Below are 21,863 nucleotides of genomic sequence, written 5' to 3'. Positions count from 1 at the left end.
ACTGTAAAATTTGTTTGAATTACAATCCTCACTCAATCACACTATAGTGGTTCAAATACAGCCCAGACTGACAACCTGATGAAATGACTGTTTCATCCGGGTAAGAGATGTGACACACAAAAAAACTATGAAGATACACTGTTGTATGTACACAATAAAGATACATCGTCACATGTCGTCGTACTGCAAGCCACCAAAATCCAAACACTCAACAGTAACATGACAAAACTAAAATGGCAATGCCTTTAGTAAATGATTCCAACTTAAATCTACATTCCCTCATAGAATTTCCTCATGCTACACAACTACTTTTAGTTAACCCTCCTGCTACCACTGTTCAGTATGACCCAGTAAGCACATTGGCAATATATATCTCACTGTTCTCAAAACTATTATTTCACCTTCTTGAGCCAACTGTGTCCAATGATGTTTGGTTCACTTTCATATTTACACACATCTGAATATGAGACGTATGTAGTCACGATAGTTCATTAAAATAGTGATAATACATTTGGTGTAGAACAGTAGGTCCCTATGACCCCAACAAAGCCCTGATAAAAAGATCAGGGAGTAGGAGGGTTAAAAACTGCATCGAAATTATTTCACGAGTTAACTCTCAAGAAGCAGTTTCTTAAAAAGAATAGTACTAATTAAGAGTAAAAGATGTAAATAGAAGGCTAAAGTAAGTTTGCCTCCTCTTTTCAGGTAATACGAGGGTTGTCCGTAAAGTAAAATTCCCATGGCACTACAGTCCTGAAAATTGCTGTTACGGTGGATCCCGCGATTCTGTAGTGTACCTTGGATCCCCACTACAAATCCGCTCCCTAGCGAACTACCTGCGGAGCTCGGTCTTTGTTTGGCATTATGAACCTCCACCTCACTTCGCCCGCCCAAGTGTGAGCTGCACTCAGTGATCCCTTTTCCTGTCTGTAAAAAACACTGCACTTGGAAGAGCTTGTACTTACAGTTTTCTTATTGTCCATTTGCGCAGAGTGTCGTGTTGAACACCACTCGCAACTTTCGGTGGACAATACACATCGAGCATAAACAATCACTAACAAAGATGTTTTTTGATGTAGCTGACAGAGAGAATGTTACACGGCCTCCACAGGTGTTTCTACGAAAGGTATTTATGTCAACAATATGGATTATAATTTTGCTTACACCTATTTCACGAAGGTGGTTATTTCTGTATGTTACTACTTTTATTTAAGTATACCGTATTTACTCGAATCTAAGCCGCACCTGAAAAATGAGCCTCGAAATAAAGGGGGGGGGGGGAAAAAATCCCAAATCTAAGCTACACCTGAAATTTGAGCCTCGAAATTCAAGGGGAGAGAAAAGTTTTAGGCCGCACCTCCAAATCGAAACAAAGTTGGTCCATTGTAATATGAGACACAATTTAGGCCGAATGAATGACGATACAGCTACAGTAGTTTGGTTCAAGTTGTAAGCTTAGCAGTTAAGCTTTACCAGGTAGCCATTGCTATGCGTCAGGCACTCCGTCCGTATTTATACGGATACCCTTCCTTTTTCACGTGCTTCGTCTGGTTTGAATCGATTGCTTACTTTGCTTTGATCTGGTAAGTGCCGTTTTCTATGTTATAGGTGTTTACGTCAGTCACTCTAAGCTGAAAATGCATTACTATACTGTGTCATGCATTGTTTATCGCATTCTGATAGTGCGTGTTTACGGCCTGTCGCTGCTCGCGGCATGTCTTGCTTTTGTGCGCGCTACCGCCACCTAAAATTAAAAACAAAGAGAGGAATCGTCTCATTAGCGAAACAATGGCAAGAGACTGCTATTTGTTGTTACTTACCAAATAATAGACTGCATATGATGGAAGATGTTCTGAACGAGAGTTTAGCAAACATTTTTCTCCCTTTTGAAAATCTTTGCAGACGCCTCTTAAGTACATTATATTCTGCACAGAAATTAGTCATCTTAGATTTAAAAATCTAGTCAATTGCCGTGCTTCATTTCTGACTGTATCACTATTAGGCATAAGAATAATACGGATATAAACATGACATGATTTGTGTATTCTTCCGCGTTTGCTGTGCTCTCGCTCTAGTTTCTTAGTTTATTAGGCAGACAGGATTTAAAAGAGACAACAGCAAACACGAAAGAATACATGGCAAAATGTTTATATTCGTATTATCCTTATGGTGAAGAGAATACTGCATGTGATTCACAATTCATAAAAGTTCCTAGTAGCAACCATCTCTTCTCACAGGTAGGAAAAAATTCGGAACGTAGAGTTGGCCATATTGACAAAAATCCCAGTCTTGCCAGTCGGATTTTCGTAGTACATTGAAATTCTGCTACATTCGAAGATGAACAATATGGAATTTGTATTTACTTCGTTGGATAATGTATGAAAATGCAGTGGTCGAAACTCGGGCAGAGAAAAAAGCTCGTCTTCCAATTTTTTTTTAAAGTTTTATTTACTGACGCACAGGTTTTGGCGCCAGTATTTATCTTTGTGCCTACAAAGGATGCCTGTGTAGAGCTACATATATTCGACGGCAAAAGTTAGTTGTGGCGGCACCTAGCAACATTTTCAGAACTTCCGCTTGCTTTGCACTCAATTCTAAGACGCAGGTAGTTTTTTGGATTACAAAAACCGGAAAAAAAGTGCGACTTAGATTCGAGTAAATACGGTACTGTCAAGGATTCTGAAGAATCTCACCAGTTCAATATTTTTTTGCTGAAGATTTCGTCTTCCTATTTTCTGTGATGTGTGTGCATCTCCATATCTTCTAACAAAGCCATTTTATGCCCTTTATTTAGTTTGTGGAGTACTTTGATATTTCGCTCTGCTTTTCTAAGTAGGTGTCCTGTATTATGTATGTGTGCAGCTACAGCTCTCTCTCTCTCTCTCTCTCTCTCTCTCTCTCTCTCTCTCTCTCTCTCTCTGTGTGTGTGTGTGTGTGTGTGTGTGTGTGTGTGTGTGTGTGTGTGTGGGCGCGCGGGCGCGCGCGCGTGCGTGCAACAATAGTAAGTATAGTGAAACATATTGCAGTAGTTAATGATTATACTACTTCCATGGTTGACACAGTCCTAAACAGGTGAAGACAGACCCGAACACAGATTGCACCACCTAAGAAAAACAAAAAACAAATGCATAGCTACCAACCCACACATTGGCAATGTATCGCAGAAGATTGCAATTTCCCTCCCCCCCCCCCCCCCCCCCCCCACACACACACACACACACACACACACACAGAGAGAGAGAGAGAGAGAGAGAGAGAGAGAGAGAGAGAGAGAGAAGACAGGATGATGATGATTAGTGTTTTAGGGCGCACAACAGCGAGGTTATCAGCGCCCGTTCCCAGAAGTTCAATTCAGAGCCGAATCGTGAGAGAAGTGGTATTGTTCAAATTGCAAGATTGGACACAACACATCAAAACAGGGAGATAAAACTAAAAATAAAATAGCAGTACAAACAGGGAAAAATAAGTAACGGTGGCTGAGTGACCACTTACAAATAATGGGTGACCAAACCACTGGACAGCACATTAAGACTTCAATCCCAATATTTTGGGAAGAAGGCCAGACATCACACAAAAACGTAAAACTCTAGCGACACTCGCCTCATTATTAGTTAAAAGAGAGGGTATGTCTGGTGGGAAACTGAAATCTTCCCTCAAACCCGCATATAAAACACACTCAGTTAAAATATGCCGTATCGACAACTGTGCCCCACATGTCTGACACGTTGGTGGCTCCTCACGACGTAACAGAAAACCATGTGTCAAAGGACAATGTCCTATTCTAAGCCGTGTAAGGGCTACTTCCTCAGCGCGTCGTTGTCGGAAGGAGGTGAGCCACGGTCGGACAGAATCCTTCACCGCTCGCAACTTATTATCCCTCACGTCCAGCCACTGAGCCTCCCACCAACGCATGACCTTCCGAGTCACGAAAGACAGAATGGCCTGCAGGGGGACGGAACAGCGAGCAGGAGGTGGGATGGAGCAAGCCTCCTTGGCAGCCGCATCTGCAAGTTCATTTCCAGGAATCCCTATGTGCCCTGGAACCCAGCAGAAAATCACATCCTTACCCTGCTGTTGCAAGAGCAGGAGTGCGTCCTGCACCTCTTGCACCATCCGATCTGCAGGGTACATTTGTTGAAGAGCGTGTAGAGCACTTTGGGAATCGGAGAGAAGACAGGACACCCATTTGGAAAAGTAGCGCAGTAGTCTAAGTACTCCAATGACAAAATAAAGGGCATAAAATGGATTTGTTAGAAAAACTGGGGTATTTATGCAAAATCCTAAATGAAAACCTTTAAAAGTTAATCAGTGAATTTCTTCAGATGCTTTGATAATATGCTTTGATAATATACTTAAATAAAAGTAGCAACACACAGAAGTACCAATGTAAAATAGACAAATTATAATACACATTGTTAAGATAAATATCTTCCATACAAACTCAGATCTGTGGGGGACCTGTAATATTATCTCTGTTAACTACATCTGAACACATCTTTGTAACTGTATGCTTATGAAATTATTCTCGATGTGTACTGGGCAATGAAAGTTGTGAGTGATGTTTAACACCTGTGACACACTGCACTAATAGACCAGAAGGAAACTACATCAATGTTCTTCCAGATTTTGCCACTAATTACATAGAAAAATAAGTAACCAACTAAAAACTGTGTTTTTATGTATTATAAGTCAACAAAACAAAGCAAAACTTCACGCATCAAAAACCATTACATAAAAATGGCATGGTACAAAGAAATACATGCTTTAAAATGGGAATCATTTCCCAAAGCTTATCGTGTAGAATATGAATTTAAAAAAATGTTGAATGACATCAGGAAGGTTATTAATTAACAAACCTTTTGTTTTCATTGTTTCAGACTTTTAAAAAAATTAAAAATAATATATGTATATGAACAAAATTAGAATACCTTTGACAGATAAATGTTCTTCATATACATCCACAACCAAATATTGATTCATGTCAACAAGGTAAAACCTTAGGGGCCTTAACGGAACAGTTTGATCTGGTTAAACCATCTTCAATAAATCATACTGCTACTTAAATTCTATAAGGCAGTATTTTTGTTATTTAAATTTGCACAACAAATGAAGTATAACCTTTCTAAATAACCTGTTGTGCAATATATATTGTTTACATGCTTGGGAAACAAGGTATCGAGTGTTAACAGGAAACAGACTTACCTACAATTTATATGCAGACTGGTGCACGATGAAACAGGTTGATAACCTTACAGGCTAAGCAGCACTTTGTGAAATATTTTCCCCAGTTGTCAATGATCAGCTGTTTTAAAATTTCCTTGGAGAACTTCCATGCTACTGCTTCTCAGAGAGTATCGTCAAACATGGGAGTAACTCCCACTTACACCCCAAGAAAGTAAGGTCCAGCTTATTTGCCGAGCAGTCTTCTTTGAAGCCTATCAAACTCCAACTGATGACCACAATTCAAACCACCCTGTAAAAGTCATGAGAATGTTAAAAGGTGTCTCCCACCTCACAGAATTATCATTATACTAAACCTTAAACAATCTAAATCTTACTTGAGAGGCATGGCAGAATTAAGTAGATCTGATGTGACAAAGTAGAAAGGAATGAATTATTCTCCTCCATTGAACTTCTCAAAACAAACATGAGAATTAGTCAATGTATGTAACAGCCAAATAGAAAAGAAGAGAATAAGCAACTGCAGTCTGTCAACAAATAGTATTTCTTTTGATGTTTTGGAACGAACACTACTGAAATTTCTAGAAGAATGAAATATACAAAATATCAAAGCCCAACACCAGCAGTTTTTTATGGCATGAATAGCCTTTTAAGGAATTCTAGCAAACCTACTACTTATGTACCACATCGGAAGATATTTGATACATGAAAGATGAAAGTAACACAAGAATACTAAAAAACCAACTTAGATGAGTTTGGAAGGAAGGTAAAATCTTTGCTGCAAACAAAATTCGCAGTGGTATGTTCGAAGGAGCTGTCGTGGACTACTGTTAAATTTTAAATACTGGTATCTCTTGTTACCACAGAGAAATCTCTTACCAGAAACAGAACATCCAATAGATGATTAATCCATGCACCTTTTGTGATTAAGTCTGTGTTGAGAATATATTTTCAAATTCAAAGGCAACCCAACAAGTATCAGCAGATTGGTTGAAAGAACATCTGAAAGCAATGTCATCTTATCAGTGACAGTGCACTATTACAAAGAGTGGGCAATGTGGATCGGCTCAATTTTCCTATACACTGTAGATATACCACTGCTGCTTATGTTACAGAACTACTACTGTCACACTACAGGATTACAATGGAGTGGAAAATTTATAAACAAGTGACAAGTGGGATTCTGAAAGCACAGAAATTTTGTCTGCATATGAAGCTAAAATTAAGTATTCAACAACCGAAAATCTGAGACAATACACCTGGGAAGCCTCCACATTTTAAAACTCCGGAAAAAAAAACAAATAACGCTGATGTGACTATTTACAAAATTTGTTGTTATTAACGAACTATTACTTTACACTGAATTTGTTAAGACACCAGCTTTTAACGGTGTCATATTCTGCCATGCATTCAATTTTAAGAACAAGTTTTTCTGAAGACTTTTCTCAAATACTTGTTTGACGAGTATTTAGTCAGCAAGAGAGCACCTATTTCCTAGTAATATTATGATGCTGTTCTTAATTACACTATATTATGTATGTGACAAATTGCAGTATCACCCATAATTACTCTTTGAACAGTTTTTACACTTGTGTGAGAACTGTTGTCATTAAACTGAACAATTTTTCAATGACTGAAAATTAAGATTAGTCATTTTGCTATTATAAAACAAATCATTACTTTTCATCACTGTAGCATCTGATTCACACACAAGTGGAGAATGAACAAACTGGTGCACTTACAGGATTTCCAGACTGGAAAATAAGCTGTTTTAAAGACAAAGTATAAACTTGTATAATGTTAAAGGCGGTGAGAGGTTCTCTTCCTGCGAAGAATTTTACAGCGCACACAATTTGTCACCTAGTTTTCTTTCTTTCCACAGCAATATTTATATTAGTAATAGTATTGGCTGTAGAATATCGTTACAATGTCAGTTCAGAAAATTGTACAGTATCCTTTCAAAAATTCATTGCACCACAAATCCAGATACTTAAAGGAAATCATCATTTCATGTTATTTAGGAAGCCTCCACCTGCCTGACCATCCACATTTGGATTTTTCAGTCATCCTATTTACTTTAAAGACAAATTCTGTGTTGTGCTTTCTGTTTCAAAATGAAAGTGACATGATTCACAGAAGCAGTAATGTTTAGTTACAGCTCTTGTTACTCCCACAAATAGTATTCACGTATATCTAGCCATTGTCAAATGTTTATGCAAAGGTGCAGACATACTAATGGCAGTGAAATCACAATATACCACCATTTGTGACTGCTCTCAAATGAACAGTTACCAGAATAGTCTGCTCCCTAACCAGCTACCTCACACACAAGTCATGAGAAGATTATTCCTTCAACATTAAGTTGCACAGCCTTTTTAAGGAAATCATCTTACCGTTCATCCGAACTGATCTAGGAACACCGAACTGATCTAGGAACACCGAACTGATCTAGGAACACCGAACTGATCTAGGAACACCGAACTGATCTAGGAACACCGAACTGATCTAGGAACACCGAACTGATCTAGGAACACCGAACTGATCTAGGAACACCGAACTGATCTAGGAACACCGAACTGATCTAGGAACACCGAACTGATCTAGGAACACCGAACTGATCTAGGAACACCGAACTGATCTAGGAACACTGTGGAAAACAAACTTAAGGCAGTGGCTAAGGATTTTAACACACTGCTTCTTTACATGAAATGTGTTAATACAGTATCGAAACTTCAGTCTTTCATACCAGAAATATGAAAGTCTAAGTAGACACCTTTTTATACTGCTGGCACATCTTTAATTATACTTCCTGCAACTGCTGTTCAATATTTTGTGCAAATTCTCAATTCACTATGCCACAACTTCTTGCACGTAATTTCAGGTATATTTTGATACATCGTTCTTTTCAGGCATTACATTTTGGTATTCAAAATAAGGAAGTAATCCACCTGATGTATTCTAGGCAGAGCTGCAAAAGGTGTCCAAGAAAGTCTTGCACAGTCATCTAATTTCTTTTATTTTTTGCAGGAGGAGAATGAAATTTTTTGTGAACATACTTTGAACGTGTAGCTACAAGTTGGTATATAAGAGTAATTTCTTTTATTTTCAGGTGAGCCATAATGGACTGTGAAGTAGATGTCAGGTTGTGACAATGGTCCACCATGAGTTCCTCTTCAATTCACAGGAAATTGCTCCCTGTTTATGGAGAGGACACAGATCACAGCATTATCCAGCAGTGGTTGCAGAGATTTAAAGGTTATTCCTTTCTACTGAACAATCCACGATGCAGTAGACCATGGAGGGCAGTGAGTGATGTGAATAAGGAGACATATTGATCACATCATCCAAATTGACAGATGTGTAACAAGACTACAGCTTGCTGAAATGACTTGTTACTGGGTAGTGTGGTATCACTGGTACAGTCACCAGGGTACAGAAAATTCTGTGCACATTGGATGCCTAGATTACTGACATGAGAAATGAAAACGATGAGGAGGAATGTGTGCGACAGTCTTGTGAAGACTGTTACTGAGGAGTGGAAACTGTTTTGATGGCGTCATTCCCCAGGATGAAACATGGTTGTTTTCGTCCGAACCTGAGAGCAAAATCCAATACATGGAGTGGCATCATCCGCATTCCCCTCGGAAGAAGAGACAAAGACTTTCACGAAAGGTGAGAGTCTCCTTCAGGGATCAATGTGGTGTAATTTTCAATGACTTTTGGAACCTGGCTCCACAATTAACTAGAGCCATTACGGTTTGTCACTGGACAAGCTGTGATGTGCTTTCAAGATCCACAGACCACACCTTTAGGATCAGCTCATCAGACTACACCATGACAATGCCAAACCCAATGCAGCCCTTATGACACAGGAGAAAATCAGGAAAATTGGTTGGACAATTGTTCCTCATCCTCCCTACAGTCTGGACTTGGCTTCGCCCGATTCTTACCCCTCTGGCCACCTGCATGGTGTAACATTTGATATTGAGAAAGACCTTATTTCCTGTGTCAAGCAATGTTATAAAAGTCAATCCCCAGAATTTTACGTAAGTGCATTTACATCATTGAAAGAACGTTGGGCCACATGAGTCACACCTGAAGGAGTCTACACTGAGTAGGCTCAATGTCTAGCTCAATGTTCCAGGTACGTTCACAAGAAATTTCATTCTCTTCCTGTAAAAAATAAAAAATTAGAGACTGTGCAAAACTTTTTTAAACACCCTCTGTGTTTACCTCAACAAATTTAGCATAAAATTATTTCAGTATTTATTTCATATAGTCATGTTTTTCAACAACACACTACTTCAATAATTTCCACTTTCAAAAATCTAAGGAACATTCTTCCTTCTATTCTGAATAGCTTCATTTTGCTCTTTTTGTAGTTGAGTAATTACTCATTTTCCATTTCACCCCGAGATCCTACATAAAAGCTGTATCGGTGTAAGTTTCATTTGAACAGTTTTGTATCACCACAACCAATTACAGTTCAAATTAAATTCCATCATATTTGCTGTAATGTCATGCCTTTACTGTCTTATGCTGCACAAATTGCTCGGCTACTAATCTTGTTAGCTCGTGTGCAATTCGCAGGTTTAAATATTTTGTGCATGTGGAGACAAATTTTATAGACTATTTATAATTCGATATATGAAATGGACACTTTACTTTGTGAAAATATTATGCAATATATGTAAAATTTACCATCATCACCTACGTGAATGCAGATGCTACATTGAATAATGCATTTTTTAAAACATAAGAAGTGACATGGAGCTATGCTATTAAAATGTTACACGTACAACTGCTGTTATCTTGTGCGACTTATTACTATACTGAATGTAAAAAAACACTTCTTACAGTTCTAAGAATAAATTGTTAAAAACATGCAAAACACCAAAGAAAACTTAAAACGGTGGCTACAGTTATGAAATTTACAATTTATAAGCACTTTGCAAGTGAATACCAAGAAGACTTCTCAAAGAGCAACAAAGATACAAGAGAGAAACCTGACCAATTAACGATATTCTTCAGAACTTGTATAAACATTTATACATGAGTTACATTTAAATATAAATAAAAGGAAAGAGTATTTATGTTTCATAAGAAAGGCATTACTTAGTTACTTCTGACCAGCCTCACACAGAACAGGACATCAAGTGAAGATTATCAGACGCAGTTTGAGAGCCACAACACCATCATCGAAATTCACAGCACTCTTGACGCTGGAAAAAACTCATTAGCAAAAATTTGAAAATACTTTGCATGTCTTCAGCAGCAGTATATGAACAACTACATTACATAACAATGAACTATCTAAACGAGCCCATAAATTACATCAAGCAAAACCCACAATAACTTACCGAACACGAAAAATTTTACTGCAGAATTGTTCTGCTTTGATGCAAAATGAATTTTGTTAATTTCTGAATATAGCAAACAGTCTACAAAAAAAAAAAAAATTGATAAACTGTTCCAACCTGTGCACTAAAATTTTGTTGTCAATGCTGGTTTAAGAATCAATGCCTCACACATCTAAGTTATCAATGGTTTACTGAAAATGGATTCAGTGACATCTTTAAGGTGTGAGCATTGTGACCGACTGACAATCGTGTAAGAATTTTCGTACTTGTAATCTGAAGTACAGAAACTTTTGACAATTTCAATGGAAACAGCTGTTCAGGACTTTCAGACTCCATATTCCAAATTCATTAAAACAGAGAACAGTAAAATTCATCATGAAGTGACAATTACCATGAATAACAGTTAATTTCTGGTACACTGCCACTCTAATCTTCCAGCAGAGAATGGACAGGTAGCATCATAAGGCAGTAAAACAAATCAGCAGCCACACATTCCTTTCAATACAATCTGGATTTAAACTGCCTTTATTTCAATGGTAATTTTATCATTTTGAATGTAGAGATGACTAATTTCCTGAGGCTGAACACAATATTCCTCCACATTCCATACATTGTTTCATTCACATCCTGTCCGCTCAAACAATAAAACTGACAGTGTAATGGCAATTATAAAAATTGTTAGTGACAAGAAACATGTTCCAATGTACACTTGCCAACTGCTGAAGTGAAGTATTTTAAAAATGATGTTTCTGAACTGTATCAGAAACATGAAGATTGCAGTACGAAGAAAACTGAAAGCAGCAATGATCTGTTTTCCATTTCACCTGTGCACAAAGTATGCTTATGTGCAACACCATTATCCTAATCCCCGACATTCCCTCACTGCTCTTTGAATTAAGTTTTTATTTTGTACATGCACAACATTTTTTCAAGATGATGTTCACATTGAATGTAAACATTTACTATTTGAAATGAGTGCATACAGCAATAATTTACTTAGATAACTTTTAAACTGTTTCAAATGTAACTGAAGACTTATTTGTGTCCCCTTGCCAATTCAGTAACCGGATATACAACTTCACTTGCTAAATGCTGATGTATCGCAACATAGAAGTACTTTATGTTGCATACACTTATACACAGGCTGTGATTATTTGATTGCTTTTTAATTATACAATGTAATATATGGCATTCGACCAGACAACTATCAGAAATAGTACAACAGTGCATGAACAGGAATGAATCATGAATTATGTTTAAATCACAGATTAACCCGTTTCAAATATTACGAATTTTTCAACCCAAGTCAAGAGGCAACTGAAAATAAATTTCTGATGGTATATCTGCAACTGCTACCTTGCTGAGAACATTACAACACATTGTGCACAGTGACAAAACAATAAAACATAAGTTGTTACTGGAACAAGTGTTCAAAAGGCAATTCACAACAATGACTGGAGATGGAAGAAAACCTGTCCACAAAATGTGTGATCCATATAGATTTATTCTATCTGAACATTAAACATATTTTAAAATGCACACCACAATCAACTAAATTGGAAGCCAGCATGGTAGCAGAGACTTATCTTTTTATAATGACAGGGCAAACAAAACCCAACAGGCACTTGACAAAATCTATCACACTGTAGGAATGAGTATGAGACAGATCTGGTGGTAGCATGTAGCACGAACTTGCGGAACAGTGAACTATATATGACAAATGAATGATACTGGATGTACATTTTTGGTAAATACTTTAATATTAACCACTCACTCAATAGTATAAAGGGGTTAGAAGTTAACATATCCTGCAGCAACATTTGCGAGTACTAAATACACCCCAGGATCAGAGCAGCTTATTTAGAATGCTTCAGCCTCAGAACAACAATTTGCATTGGATAGGTGGTGGTAATTAAGTGATATACTGAATCCAGCGTACTACCTACATCACTACCTTTAAAGTAAAACGGTGCCTGAATTTGTAATACTACTTTCAAATTGTACAGAATCTTTTTGGAATTTATCTTCCTAGTCTCATTACTGTACACAGTGGACATATATGCTATAAAGTTTTCAATAATCATGAAGGCTTATTTTAATCAATGTAAGCTATAGCCATTAATAAAAGTGTCAGAACATTTCATCCAAGTCTGTACGTCTCAGTAAAGGGTTTCAATATAAGATAAAAATTAACTTTGGTCGACAATTAGAATGGGTGAGAAAGCATCCGCTGCCTTATGCCACATATCAACCAATAACCATGTAATTTAAAGATTACTACATCTGTATCTGGAGATCTTTTCACTCGGTTGTCACAGCCCGATGGCTCAAAATTCTGAAGGTAAAACAGTTTGTACAACAAAAATCAGTCCAGCTGCACAAAATCCATCACTTTACAACAGGAAGTGTTTTGTGTGCTGGCAGGTACTGAAGATCAAAGTCTGGTGTAGTTAAATTTTTGTACTATGAAAAGTGTTTTGTATGCAACTCTTCACATTTGTAAGTTTTGCAGTCAGAAGGTACTTAAGCACACACTACACAAACAGAAAAAACTTGTTATCATATTCTCTCCGTGGGTGCTTGATACACTGAACAAAAGTAGAACAACAATAATCAACATTTTAACTGTTGAAAAAATATGGGTGCACTGATTTCACCCAGAGATGTGCCAATTACCCAGTGTTATGATTCTGATGATCCAAACAAAGATAACAGGAGGATTTATTAACACACTGCAAAAATATATTATTCAGTCTACTGTCCACATTTTGTGTGTGTATTTGCCCAAATACCTGATGAAGCCTTACGGGAAAGTTCTCCCAACTTCATATGAAACAATGCAAATCACAAATAAATAAAAATAAGGAAAACTATATGATCCAGAGGACGATTCCCAATACATAAACTTGACATTGGTGACAAAGCAGTTGCAAATGTTAACCCATAATCCAGATACACAGCATACAGCAAAATGTAAAACAAGAAAATGGCTTGAATGAAATTTTCACTCTGCAGCCAAACGTGCACTGATATCTGAATCTTCAAGGGACATTAAAACTGCATGCTGGACCAAGACTAACTGTAGATCTTTGACTTTCGTAAGCAGTAGAGCATTTTGAAGAGCACTTGCCCACAAAAGACAAAGGTTCCCAGTTGAAGTCTCGGCCCAGCACAGTTTTAATCTGGCAGAAGTTTTAAGGAAATGTCTTAATTGCATTACCCACAATAGTTTAATTACTCTTTTAGAGAGAGAGTGACAGAAAATATACATGTAAAACATGATGCGCATGCTGAACATTATGAACAGTTCTTTATAAATATGATATGTACATATATATGTTTGATAATATGGGACTTAAGCAGGAAAGGTCATATTGGGAAAGGTTAGTGAATAAGCAGCAAGCTGGTCTTCAAATTTACATGGATAATTACAACAGTTTCACCAAAGCTAAGACTCTTGAGCCTGGAAATACATTACATTAGGATAGTATTACATTAAAGGACTATTTTAAATATGTATCTGCAAAACTAGGAAAGTGGGCATACTACTTTCAGTAGCCACAAAGCCTGATTGCAAAGAACGAACTGTAAGGGTCTGTTATATTTCTTAAAAACAACTTCATAAAATGGTGGAAGTATTGGTCCAACACCAGTAAATCAACTCAAGATCTTTAGCAATTGGTGATTATATTACATGTATAAATGGTACTGATAGGCAGTACTAAAAATAATATTATCCATGTGAATTGAAGACCCTTGCCCGTAACATGGTAATTCCTGTAAATGATACTACACTGCAATTCACATTCTCTACATAATAAACATTTGATGATTCAAATGGTGCTGCCGGACGAAAAAACAGCTGCCAGCAATGGAAATTATGATAAAGAGACCTTCTGAACAAACTCACCTTGTACAACAGCAGGAGAAACTGATGGGGAAAAAAGCATGGCACAAGGAACAAATGTAGAAGTTATTAAAATGGGCCAAGCCTACATACATGACAGAACAGTATGTACACTGATTCAAAAATTCTGGATTCTGTTTGAATTGCTGTATTAATATTACAAGCAAACATTTAGAATTCTTTTCACCTGTGGACGAAAGGGTATTTTCGATTGTTACTTCATTGCATAAATATTTTATAATAGTTATGATTTTTTGAAGACTTATTATTTAACACACTTGCATGCGATTTCTTGGTTGGATTACATTTGTTTTGTACTGGAAATGAAAGTATTAAATCTAAATTCTTTCAAAATGTGTGATGCATAAGCATCAGACAGCTTTCAAACTTATCACGTGATCTCATTTTCCACCTGGCTACCCTACATGTTCTGAAGTTCTACTGTGTGCCAGTGCACCCAAGTGTAGAACAGAAATTTCCAAAATTTTAGGCCATAGCCGACAACCACACAAGCACCAGGCACTTGTTTAACTATGCATGTTAAGTGGATACACTGCAGTAACCTCATTTTAAGGTCACAGACTTTATTGCTGAAATGTCACTTCATATTTGGTTTCATGTGATTTCTCCCCCTTCTGAATAGCAGGGAAAGGAAGAATTTTTGGGCCAAGTTTTCTCTCCAGTGGAAAAAAATGGAAGCAACATCATCAGTTCCTCAAAGTTCAACAACCTTTGTATCAGTAAAATGCGTATCTTATTTGCGACAACATGCCAATTTATTTACTTAGAAACAGCCAGAAGTATGACAATAACTTTTTCAAACTTGCAGACATTGTAACATTGTCAAACATTTTTTTTACGTAGCCCAACATTACTGCGTAGTAAGCAACACACTATGTGCCATGAAGTTTTATCTCTCTTACAAAAACTGACTGAAGGCAGTGGAATTTTCAATCACCTTTCAAGTAGAAGGAAAAGGTTTCCTTTGTTATACAATACTCTTAAGCAATGATTTCAAAGAACGTTCTCTACTCATTACAAAGACGAAGATAAATGAGAAAGGTGAACATTGTTTTATAACTACTGTGGTGAACATTGTTTTATAACTACTGTGGACTGAACTACTTAGGAACGTCATTTCTGAAGAATCACTTCCTTGAAAAGTATAGAACTTTCACATCTATAATACTGTAGGAGTAGAATCCACTTCACCTTGAAACAGTGACATCTCTAAATCATTCAAAGTCATGGAAATGGAACTGTTGCAGTAAAATGCTTCCTAATTAGGATGAACCATTCTTTTACTTTTCAGCAACATACAAACCTCTCAGCCTTTACAGTATATTATACACCACATTCTAAAATTTTATCTATCTGCACCTCTCTCTTACTCCTTCACACTACACATACTTCCAGTAACTGTGACACCTTTTTCTAAAGTCACCAGCTATGTACAACCTTGAACCCAGCAACTAGGTTCACAATTAAAATAGCAATACAAGAAGGATCAGAGAAGGATTTTCATGGCTTACTGAGTTCCACAAAATAAATTCCACAAAAATCAGAAATATTTCTCTATCATCATCAAAGTAGACAGAAGCACTTGCTGAAATATTTGTAAAAAGCCAAGAAAAATGAAAACAGTACAAATGGCAACATTAATAACATACATGGTGCAAAGACAAAGAACTTTCCCAAATTTCAGACTGTATAAGAGGACAAATTCACTGGCAACATTACACAAAAATCATCGCTCATAATATATTAAAATCTTCACACACAAAGTGAAGTAATTCAAGTATACATTGCTTTACATACATTCACTGGCACAGAAACTGAGAAAATGGAATGTTGAATCTGTACAAGTATAACCAAATTAAAACTGTGCAATCTCAATGTAGTGAGATGAAACATGTGGCCAACTAACACCACCCAAAAATATAAATCAAAATACCTTCCATGTTCCACTGAGTGTTAAAGCACGATGTCCAGAGTTAACATTTCAATTTCAAATGAACATTCGAGTTTAGTTTACACGGCACTTCTGTTAACAGATGACAAACTGAGTGCCCACGTATTTCAAATTTTTCAATATTCTGAATGATGACTTCTGATATCTCAGTAGACCCTCTACAGAACTTTTAGTTGCTATTAAATTAGCAGTCATCTCAAAGTAGGCTTCCAAAACCTACCTCCTTGCACAGTAACTCTGATGCCACAAGTGGAGGTGCTCTAATATGTTGTTGGTTAAACCAAATGGACAAAAATGAAAGTATAACATCTATAAAAGACCAGTATATGGTCAACTCCATTTGATAACCACATTACACAGATACATGAAACTTAAATTGATCCAACATTAAGCAAGGAAAGTAGCGTTGCCCATATTATTGGAACATGGTACGCTGCACTGCAGTTTAGTGCATCAATTATCTGAGTCGTCTAAGCCAGATCCACAAATACTGGCAAACAATGCTTGAAAGCTCACAAATTTGCAACACTGAGAAACAGGCACAGAAAGGTAACTATAAAACAGGCCACACACTTTTCCCACCATTTACCAAATTACCCCAACTAAAAGAAAAACTGTTTACTAATATGTGACAAATTGACTCAAATTCAGTAATTCCTTCATACATCTCATTCCCTTCTTATGAGTGAGTAATTACAAAAGCTTTTACAACACATTTAACAGTATCAGCAAAACCATTAACACGAACTGCTTTGATACAGTTGGTTTGCAACACTAAATTCAATCTCATCCTTGCGAGTGTGAAATTTTCTTACAAACTTTTACATTCTTTAAATGAGAAGCTGCAAATAATAGCATATGTATTATTGTATGTGAAAAGATCAGTCACATTTCTCCACTCACAATACTACAAAGCTGCTGCATATTGTATTTAATAATGCACCAAAATAAATGCGAAGATTAGATTCCAGACAAATCCAAACAAAAACACAAAAACTGAATGAAGATTTACACAAATAACGCATAAGCTCACGAAGATACTTGCTACGAGACTACCACCTTCAGTAGAATTTGTGTCCTACAACTGAACTAAATTTTGAATGCCTTTAAACATTTGTACCAATTTTCGAACAATTGAACTCCATACTGTGTCATTAACTATTCAGGTTTAACAGCCCAAACAGAGAGAGAGAGAGAGAGAGAGAGAGAGAGAGTGTGTGTGTGTGTGTGTGTGTGTGTGTGTGTGTGTGTGTGTGTGTGTGTGTGTGTGTGTGTCTACGCGCAACCGACATGTAATCAACTCTAAACCAATTATTGGTTACACCAAGATTAGCATACTTTGGCTGAAGTGGAAGAAAAGTAACAAAAATGCAGTGAAACTGCCATTTAAAAGTTAACTGTAATACACAACATTCCATTTCCTTGTAGCGTTCGTACAATTTCAGTCCAGCAGAGATTTGTAATCAAACAACTGTTTCACCGTAATGGCAAAACTTAGTTTATAATGGGATTAATACTAATTTATAATGGAAGTACCAATATCTCAAGACAACAATTACACATGTATCGACACAAATAGGGAAACTGATAAAACTCCTCAAAATTCAGAGAGCACTACTTGAAGAACTGGCCAAAAGTAAAATAAAAATTAAGCAGGTGCAATCACCACCACTCTATTTATCCTTTGCCTATAGAACTTACCAGACAACTTCCCAGGGGAAACAATACATCTGTCAAGCTGATGAGGTTTGTAACTACCAAACCGAAAACAGCCTGTTGTTCAATGTCAGCGATGAATCCACTAGCGAAACGGGCAGTGAAAACAATATGACACTGCATCCAGCTGCTGCAAATACCTGCTTACTTAAAACAAACAGGTTTCAAACAAATGCCTGAGATTCACTGACACTATTTTCAACGCGCACCACAAGAATACAACACATTTCTTGAATTGAGGGCAAGAGAATCTAGTTTGTACAACAACCACAACAATCATGCCAGACACACATCGTGCAGATACCTCAGCAAAAATCGAAAACACCTTTTACTTTTACGAAATCATTCATTTATTTAAGACTGACTGCAATAATACAATTGTCCAACTAAAATACAATGTTCCTACTGAATTTTGTTTACTGTCAGTATATATCAATGTAGTGAGAAACAACTTTTAAAAGTACAAAATCCTAACACAAAGGTTCTTCCACTGAATTTCACACACAGTACATTTATAAACAGCGACACATGAAGTCAACGAACTACAATGGACAATCTTCAAGTCAGAAAAGTTCAAAAGCAGCTTCACAATTCTTCTTTGCAGAAGCCACAATAAAAACGAGAACTCCGAAGACTGTGTAGAGCAAGACTTCCACACCATTACAATGACCACATAAGAAAATGCATATACTATGGATTCTATATTTCTAGGTGCAAATGAGACATGACAAGCGACTTTTTTAACTCTTCCCACTTTACCTAATAGAAGAGAGATACATCAATAGTACGGCCTTCCAAACGAGTGCGATCCGTCATATCTGTAAAAATGTTAAGGAAACTTGGGGAGAGAAAATACAGAGATGGGAAAAATTTGAGATGGAAGACAATTTAAATCACTTTAAAAAACTCTGACTGGCAATTAGTATACTATTTCATACCACAAGATCCAAATTCAAATGGTTCAAATGGCTCTGAGCACTATGGGACTAAACATCTGAGGTCATCAGTCCCCTAGACTTAGAACTACTTAAACCTAAATAACCTAAGGGTATCACACACATCCATGCCCAAGGCAGGATTTGATCCTGCAACCGTATCAGCAGCGCAGTTCCGGACTGAAGCGCCCAGAACCGCTCAGCCACAACAGCCGGCCACCACAAGATTGCAATCAGCTGAAAACAGTAGTGTGTCCATCACAACTGCAAACAGACTAATCATTTATAAAATATCTTAGTAACAATTATATATTAGTTTAACACACAAAAGTTCTGTACAAAATCTGTAAAACTTCTTGGAAAATTATGCCCAATGCATTTAGGTAACTTTTGAGCCATTAAATTGTGGAGACTGGGCCCCTAATGAGGATACTTATTTTTGAAAGGCTTGTGTTGTTACCTAGAGTTTGTGCATTATTTTTAGATGCGAAAAACGTGTTATCTTTTACAGAAGCTCCAATAAGTGTTCCTTTTGAAACTGGGAACCATATTTAACAATGAGTGAGAATCACAACTGTTGCATTATACTGGGTGGTTACAATTAAACTGGCAGTATTCCAAGTGCTGCAGTGCAGGGTTTACACTTTGCAGGACTCAAACGTTCTAAGTAAGATCATTAATTGGTGCACTCACAGAGCATGCTGGAGGGGGTGGGGAGAAAGGAAGGGAACAGTTCCACTTTCAGTCACCAGGAGACAACATAGATGTAAGCAGCCAGAATGAGAAATATTACTGTTTTGATGTCAGTATGCTGTTTGTCACTAAGCAAAGTATGTTACTTTCATTTGTTAAGTGACTGTGTAAAGGGTTAAAAGGATTGAAGTTTTCCATACAACACACAATGGCTATTGAGAAGGAAGACTGTGCAATGCTGGTGAAGTATTTTTATCAGAATGACAGCAATAGCTGCAATGCCTTGTGATAATACTGCTGACACAAGCAGCTGTGAAGAGATTCCATGTCAACGGGCTAAGAATATGATGAAGCAATATGAGGAAACAGGTGAATTAGGTGATGCACCAGAGACCAAGGTGGCCCATTTCCATGGCAATAGTTGGTTAAGTTGCTGAGGCTATAGCTGACAGCAAATGACTACAGCTCACAGTGCAACATGTGCCTCAAATTCTGTCATGGGAATTCCCTCTTGCACGGTCAACAGTTCGAAAGATTTTTCGGTGAATCTTACACTAGTATCCCTACAAGATTCAGAATGTGCACCAAATGAAGCCCCTAGATAGGCTACAACACTATGACTTTACCCTTTGTTCTTTTGGCATGCCCAAAAATGGATGATGCAGCTGGGGAATATTCATTTGACAGACAACACATTTTAGGCTGCATGGTGCCATGAATGCACAGAACCATTTCATATGGGCTTCAACTTCACCACATCTTTGGGAGGAATATCCACTGCACTCAGCTTATGTGAATGTGTGGTGCGGTTTTCAGATCAGTTTCTTTCCACGAGACGGCACATCTTGGGTCTGTTAAGTATACAGTGACATCTGATGTAAGAACCATGAATGCAATTGTGTCTACACAACTCTACGCCACTGTATATTTTCAAACAATGGAAAATCCAGGATGGAATGTAACAATACGAGAGAAGGAAAATTGCTACTCACCATATAACTGAGATGCTGAGCCGCAATAGGCACAATAACAATATTCACACAAACATAGCTTTCGGCCATTAAGGCCTTTGTCAGCAGTACACACACACACACACACACACACACACACACACACACACACACACACACACACACTTTCTTCTTGGCATGAGGCGGGTGGCAGCTGTCTACAGTCCCTTCCATACAGCCTAACCACCCATGGTTGTCACCTCTGCAGTGACGAGCAGTCCCTCTCTAAACATACCGAGGGTCTCACTGAAGCCTTCATTGACCGTTATTATCCTCCCATCCTTGTACAAAAACAAATCTCCCGTGCCTTATCTTTCCAGTATCCTACCACCTCCCAAAGTCTCACAGTCCGGCCACATAGCAGCATTCCCCTCTTAACTCAGCAGCATCCGGGACTGGAGCAACTGAATTACATTCTCCGACAGGGTTTCAATTATCTCTCGTCGTGCCCTGAAATGAGATATGTCCTACCCACTATCCTTCCCACCCCTCCTACTGTGGTATTCTGCCGTCCACTGAATCTACACAATATACTCGTCCATCCTTACACAACCCGTTCCCTCCCTTACCTCATGGCTCGTACCCCTGCAACAGGCCTAGATGCAAGACCTGTCCCATACATTATCCTACCACCACCTACTCCAGTCCAGTCACCAACATTACCTATCACATCAAAGGCAGGGCTACCTGTGAAACCAGTCATGTGATCTACAAGCTAAGCTGCAACCATTGTGCTGCATTCTATGTACACTTGACAACCAACAAGCTGTGGCCAAAAAACAAGTGGACCACCCAGTAGCTGAACACGCTGCCAAACATGATACCCTCAGCTTAATGACTGCTTCACAGCCTGTGCCATATAAATCCTTCCCACCAACACCAACTTTTCTGAATTGTCAAGGTGAGAACTTTCCCTGCAATAAATCCTACTTTCCCTGCAATAAATCCTACGTTCCCGTAACCCTCCTGGCCTCAACCTTCGTTAGTCACTGTCCTCACCCATCCAGCACCCTCCGTTCCCATTCTAGCACTACACAGCCGTCATTTCACCGCCACACCCAGTCTTAAATTCTTTTATTTTTTATTTCT

The 21,863-nt window shown here is 37.7% G+C and overlaps 1 protein-coding gene across 3 annotated transcripts in view; it reads right to left on the bottom strand.

The window, feature by feature from the left end:
* LOC126412462 (myelin expression factor 2) overlaps positions 1–21,863 on the bottom strand; it is a gene marked incomplete in the record, with an annotated part of 106,595 nt that overhangs the window by 14,057 nt on the left and 70,675 nt on the right. For 2 of the 3 annotated variants that reach the window (XM_050082073.1, XM_050082072.1), the window contains 1 exon segment: positions 18,463–18,954. In XM_050082073.1, the coding sequence (XP_049938030.1) occupies positions 18,896–18,954 (59 nt within the window). 3 annotated transcript variants of the gene reach the window in all.

This window comes from Schistocerca serialis, chromosome 7 (assembly GCF_023864345.2).
Source record: "Schistocerca serialis cubense isolate TAMUIC-IGC-003099 chromosome 7, iqSchSeri2.2, whole genome shotgun sequence".
In the NCBI taxonomy this organism is placed as follows: domain Eukaryota; kingdom Metazoa; phylum Arthropoda; class Insecta; order Orthoptera; family Acrididae; genus Schistocerca; species Schistocerca serialis.
Note: the sequence above shows the minus strand (reverse complement) of the source record. Positions and strands in the feature narration are given on the sequence as shown.